This window comes from Aquila chrysaetos, chromosome 13 (genome assembly GCF_900496995.4).
Source record: "Aquila chrysaetos chrysaetos chromosome 13, bAquChr1.4, whole genome shotgun sequence".
Taxonomy (NCBI): domain Eukaryota; kingdom Metazoa; phylum Chordata; class Aves; order Accipitriformes; family Accipitridae; genus Aquila; species Aquila chrysaetos.
This window is the reverse complement of record NC_044016.1, coordinates 36,542,002-36,548,138: the sequence shown is the minus strand read 5'-3', so window position 1 is coordinate 36,548,138 and position 6,137 is coordinate 36,542,002. Positions and strand designations below refer to the sequence as shown.

Genomic DNA, 6,137 nt, shown 5'->3' with positions numbered 1-6,137 from the left:
CCACCAGGACCCCACAGCTGCCGCACACTGGATATCGTGCCAGGCTCGGCGAGACAGGGTAAAGCTCCAAGATTTATCCGTGTGCCTTGGCTCCTCATGGAAAGAGCCTGGCTGATCTCGGTGGGACGGTGGTTTTCAGCTCCCCCCCTCTGACTGTGGAGCCCCAGGGGTTTGTGAATTTAATTCAAAGATGTCTGGAAAAGGTAACTAGAAATAGGAAGTTAATTGTTGGGAAGCTTAATTAGTTATACAGCAGTCTGCACCGTCACTGGCAAATTTTTAAGACTCTGCAAACCAAAGAAAGTAGAAAAGCCCTGAAAGAAAAGAGTATTGTAGGTACATAAAGGAACTGCTACTTTTTGTGGGACCCGGGTTAAGATCAGCCCCATTTGTTGCGTTGCAGGTGCCCTGGGCGCATCCCTGATGGCTGCGTATTTATTGATGGTGTGAAATGATCAGTGAACTGTTTGGTCACTACCCCAAGAACAGAAAATGCTGTGTGATAGCCAAGCGCTGCTGCTGTTAAAAGTAATTTAAATGCTGGTGACTGCAACACATGCAAAATAAAAAAAGTATGTATGCAACCCACGTTGGCCCTTCAGGTTCGGGTGACACGACTGTCCCACCAGCAACCCCAGCGCTGCCCCAGTTTGCAGACAGGTTGTCTCTGGGGCCAGCAGAGACCTGGAGCTGCCTCTGCAGGGACACGGGGGCCTCGCTCTGCCCCACCTGGGTGTACGGCCCCGGGCAGGGTGCTGGCAGCCCTCACCTTGTGTGGCACTGGGGTGGGATGGGGCGCAGGGCATGCATTCTGGGTGCAGGGTGCAGGGGCTGGACTGGGTGCAGGGGTCAGACTGGTGGCAGAGCACAGGTGCTGTGTGCGGGTTTGGGTGTAGGGCAAGCAGACTGGGTGCAGGAGAGCTGAGCTGTGTCATGCAAAGCCGTGCCGGGCTGATCTTCTCTACGCCGTGACACAGCAGCCAAGCCGTGCCATGCCAGCAGTGCCGTGCCACGGTGCGCCAGCTGAGCCACGCCATGCCATGATAAGCCATGCCGTGCCAGCCGAGCCGCGCTTTGCCGTGCCATGCCGTGCCGTGCAATGCCATGCCATGCCGTGCCATGCCGTGCCAGCCGAGCTGCGCCGTGCCGTGCCAAGCCACGCCAGCCGTGCCACGCTCTGCCAGCCGAGCCGTGCCGCGCAGTGCCGATCCCATCCCATCCCATCCGATCCGATCCGATCCGATCCGTGCCGTGGGCGGCTCTCCCCCACGCGGCGGCGCGGCGCGGGGCGGCGGCGGCGGCGGCGGCGGCGGTTCGCCCCCCCCACCGGCGGCTCTCCCCGCCCCGGGGGCCCGGCCGGGCGCGGATTGGTGCGCGGCGCCGGCCCCCTCGGAGCGCGGCCGCCATCGGGGCTATTTGACGTGTCGGTGGGGCCGGGGAAGGGTTTCGTCTCGCCGGGGCCGCCGCCGCCGCCGCTCCGCCGCCCGCCCGGCCCGGCCCGGCCCGGCCCGGCCCCGCGGAGCCCGGCGTGCGCCCCCGCCCTCCCCCCCCCCCCCCGCTTTCCCTTCCCCCCCCCCCCCTTTTTCCCCTCGCCGCCGCCAGCCCCAAATGAGCGGTGCCCCCGGCGGGCCCCGGCCGAGGACCCCGCCGAGCCGCGGAGCCGCGGGCGCCCCGTCGCCCCGGCCGCCCCCCGCCGACCCGCTGCGCCAGGCCAGCCGGCTGCCCATCCGCGTCCTGAAGATGCTCAGCGCCCACGGCGGCCACCTCCTGCACCCCGAGTACCTCCAGCCGCTCTCCTCCACGCCCGTCAGCCCCATCGAGGTCAGTGCCCGCCGCCTTTCCCCTCCCTTCCCGCTTCCCCGGGGTCCGCCCGGGGCTCCCCGCCCGCCGCTCCCGGCTCTCCTCCCGGCCGGGCTCTTCCCTGCCCGCCGCTCCCGGCTCCCTGCCGGCCGGGCTCTTCCCCGCCCGCCGCTCCCGGCTCTCCTCCCGACCGGGCTCTTCCCTGCCCGCCGCTCCCGGCTCTCCGCCTCTCCAGCCGCTGCTTCCCTGCCTTCCCCCCCCCCACACACACTCGCTGCAGCCCGGCTCCCCCCCACCCCGGTCCTTCTCCCCAGCCGGGAGCGTCCCCCCCATCCCCCGCGCCCTGGCTCGGCGCCGGGCCCGGCCCCGCTGGACCCGGAATTTTGGGGGTGGGATGGGGGTTGAAGTGGGGGGGGGGGGGGGGGAAGGCCGGGCCGGGGACGCCGTCGGGGTCCCGTCCCGTCCCCCCCCCCCCCCCCCGCTTACCGGCTCCGCTCCGCCCGCAGCTGGACGCCAAGAAGAGCCCGCTGGCGCTGCTGGCCCAGACCTGCTCGCAGATCGGCAAGCCAGACCCGCCGCCCTCCTCCAAGCTGAACGCCGTGGCCGCCGCCGGGCTGCCCACCGCCGAGAAGGAGCCCACCGCCCGCCCCGCCGCCCTGAAGCCACCGGGCAGCGGGGACTCGCCGCCGGAGGACAAGTCCAGCTTCAAGCCCTACTCGAAGGGCGGCGGGGAGCCACGCAAGGAGGGAGGAGCGGACAAGGCCGGTTTTCGGGTGCCCAGCGCCGCTTGCCCGCCGTTTCCCCCGCACGCCGCCGCCGCCGCCTCGCCCGGCGGCTCCCGCGGCGCTTCGCCGCAGCACGCCGACCCCAAGGGTGTCGAGGAGAAGAAGGAGCCCGAAGCGGGCAAGCCCAGCCCCGAGGGGACGGGCGGGGGGCTGGGGCGCGGGGCGGCGGAGCCCGGGGCGCACGGCGAGCCCCCCTCGGGTCGCAAGTCGGAGCCCCCCGCCCTGCCGCCCCTCCGGCCATGTGGCCCCCGTCTCGCCCTACAAGCCGGGCCACTCCGTCTTCCCCCTGCCGCCCTCCAGCATCGGCTACCACGGCTCCATCGTCGGCGCCTACGCCGGCTACCCCTCCCAGTTCGTGCCCGGGCTGGACCCCACCAAGCCGGGCCTGGTGGGCAGCCAGCTGCCGGGGGCGCTGGGGCTGCCGGGCAAGCCGCCCAGCTCCAGCCCGCTCACCGGGGCCTCGCCGCCCTCCTTCATGCAGGGATTATGCCGGGACCCGTATTGCCTGAGCTACCACAGCGCCTCGCACCTGGGCTCCAGCAACTGCTCCAGCTGCGTGCACGACCCCGGCAGCCTGAAGAGCGGATACCCCTTGGTGTACCCCACGCACCCGCTGCACTCGGTGCATACCACGCTCTCCTCCAGCGGCACCCCCAGCCTGCCCGGCCACCCCCTCTACACCTACGGCTTCATGCTGCAGAACGACCCCCTGCCCCACATATGCAACTGGGTGTCTGCCAGCGGACCCTGCGACAAGAGGTTTGCCACCTCGGAGGAGCTGCTTACCCACCTACGGACCCACACGGCCCTGCCGGGGGCGGAAAAACTCTTGGCGGGTTACCCTACCTCCGGCCTGGGCTCCGCAGCCTCCTGCCACCTCCACCTCCCGCCCGCCGCCCCCGGGAGCCCCAACACGTTACCGGCCTCCCTCTCCTTGAGGAGCCCACACACTTTGGGACTAAACAGGTACCACCCCTACGGCAAGAGCCATTTGCCCACAGCCGGCGCCCTGCCGGTGCCCTCCTTGCCGGCCGCCGGACCTTACTACTCTCCATACGCGCTCTACGGCCAAAGACTAACTTCAGCTTCTGCACTGGGATATCAGTAACTACGGCGGCCCCTTCCCCTGCTCCAGCCTCCTCCTCGCCCCGGCCCCCCCGCTCCCTCCTTGGACTGTGTATTTATTTACTGTATGTTAGCTTAAAGCTGGGAATATAAGTGCATTAATACACCAATGAATCAATGGTATGCAAAAAGTCTGTGTCCAAAAAAAAAAAAAAAAAAATGAAAAAAAGAAAAAAAAATTCTTTACTTTGCAGGTGTGGGGCTTTTATTTTTCCCTTCTGTTTCTTTTGAAATTTTTTTTTTCCCCTCCCCCTTCTTAATTTCCCCCTGAGAAATTCTTGCATGACTCCTGACACACAAGGCGGAAAAAAGAGAAAAAGGCATTTTCCTCCTCCCCCTCCGTGCTTATCATTCTGGGATTCTGTTCTTCTTCGTTTGTAAAGTTAACAGATGTAATTTTTTTTTTAATCTTTTTTTCCCCCTCTTTTTTTTTTTTTTTTTTTTTTTTTTTTTTTTTGCAATGTGTTCGGGGCCGGGGGCGGCAGCGGTGGAAGGCCTGGCCCCCCCCCTCCCCGACCCCCATCCCCACGCCGCGGCTCTTCCTCGGCCAGCGCCGCTCCCCACCCGCGGCCGGGCCCCGCCGTGGGCCGCAGGACCGTGTGTGTGCGCGTGTGTGTCCGTGTGTGTGTGTCCGTGTGTCCGTCCGTGTGTCGTCGTCCCCCCCCCCCTCCCCGGGGCAGGGACGGGGGGGGCCGAAGAGCGGCGGCCCCAACGGGCAGGACCCACCGGTGCGCAGCGGGGGCCGCGGTGCCCCTCGGCCGGAGCAGCGGGAGGGCGGCGAGCGTGGCGGGTGGATGAGCTGCGGCTTGGTAAGTCTTTATTTTGTTAATAAATGACTCTTGGTTATATTCACCCTGTGGTGTCTTCTCTCGTCCCTCCCCGCCCCAAGCTGCCCGGACCCGCCGCCGCGGGCTGGGGGGGGAAAGCTCCGAGCCGGGACCTGGAGGGTTCGGGGGGCTCCGTGCCGGGACCTGGGGGGACCGTACCGGGACCGGGAGGGCTCCGTGCCGGGGGCTCGGGGTGCTCCGAGCCGGCACCGGGGTGTGTGTGTGTGTGGAGGGGGGGGGGGGGTGCTCCGTGCCGGGGCCGCGGGCTCCCAGCACCATCTAGCGGCAGCGGGGGCGGCGGCGGTCCCGAGCCCCGGCGGGACCCAGCCCGGCACCGAGAGAGGCCCTGCCGCAGCCCCCCGGGCATCGGTGCCCGTCCCGGTTGAGGGTGGGGGGGACTCGGGTAGGAGAAAAAAGGGACCCCGGCCCCCCCCCCCCCCCCGCCCCGGTTCCTTCCCCCTCGCGTGTGTGTTGGCCGGGGAGGAAAGCGGCGGGTTTTCTCGCGTGTGGCGGCGGAGGGAAGGTTCGAGAAGGCGTTTGAGCTGAAATCGGTGGAAACGGCCCCAGTACTGTGTGTGTCCCCCCACGCCCCCCCCCCCCCCCCAGACGCTGCGGGGAGTGGATGGCGGGCCCTCTCGTAGCTGCGGTCGCCGCAGAGAATGAAGTTTTAGGGATGGAAATTGTAATATAAACGGGGTCCCGGACCCGCTCCCCTTCGGACGTGTGTGGGCAGCTGCGAGCTGGCGCGGAGGCTTCTCCTCCCCCCCCCCCCCCCCCCCCATTTAATTTTTCTGCTGTCTGTGCGAGGGGCGCGTAGGGGGGGGGTGTGATAAATGGCTCTGCCATGGGCATGGCTCCCATCCCTCCGGCGGGGATTGCCAGCTGCCCGGTTGTGTCTGCCACCGCCGAGCACCGAGCCTGCGGCGGGCAGGGAAAGGCAGGCAGGAGGGCGGCTGGGCAGGGTGCTGCTGCCTGCCCAGCCCCACTGGGCAGCAGCAGGTGGGGGGGGGGGGGCCGTACTGCTGCCCACCCCACACCCTGAGGAAGAGGCTTTTATTCTAGCAGCAGCCCAACCTTTGCAGCGGGACCCCCGGCCGTGCCCCAGCTCCCCCTTGAAATCCCACGTGCGCCTATTGCCCCACATCACTTTTTCCTGCTGTTGAGCGCTTTACTCCTGTTGCATTTTGGGTGAGTCATGCAATTAATCCCAGTTAATTGCCTTCTCTATATTGCCTTATGCCCTGTGTTTAAATTCCTTTGTGTCCTTTGAGCTGAAAAATAATGCGCTTAGAACAGGGACTTGTTTTGCCAAGGGGTTTTTTTATTTTTCTGCCCGCTCCTGCAAGCGTGGCCGTAGGCGTGCGGCCGGCAGGGAGGGCCCTGGCCGGGGTCTCCTGCTGGAAATGGGAGAGGCTGGTGGTGCCGGGAGCCGGACTCCCCTCAGCCGGCGGAGGGGTGGGCAGCACCGTCCCCGAGCTCCCGGAGGCTCGGGGGAAGCAGGTTTTGCGGGTCCGTGGCTACCCCTCGCTCCACGGTGGACGTGGCTCGGGTCCGGCTCTGCCCAGGGTCTGCCTGTGGTGGTCCCACTCCTTCGGGGCGG

General features: G+C 67.0%; 1 protein-coding gene across 1 annotated transcript; it reads left to right on the top strand.

The window, feature by feature from the left end:
- Window positions 1-1,607: 1,607 nt before the first annotated feature.
- On the top strand, window positions 1,608-4,151 carry ZNF703 (zinc finger protein 703). The gene is given in 3 exon segments (XM_030035997.2): window positions 1,608-1,821; window positions 2,307-2,806; window positions 2,808-4,151. Coding segments are annotated over 3 exon segments (1,599 nt in total). The 5' UTR covers window position 1,608; the 3' UTR covers window positions 3,694-4,151.
- The last annotated feature ends 1,986 nt before the right edge of the window (window positions 4,152-6,137 follow it).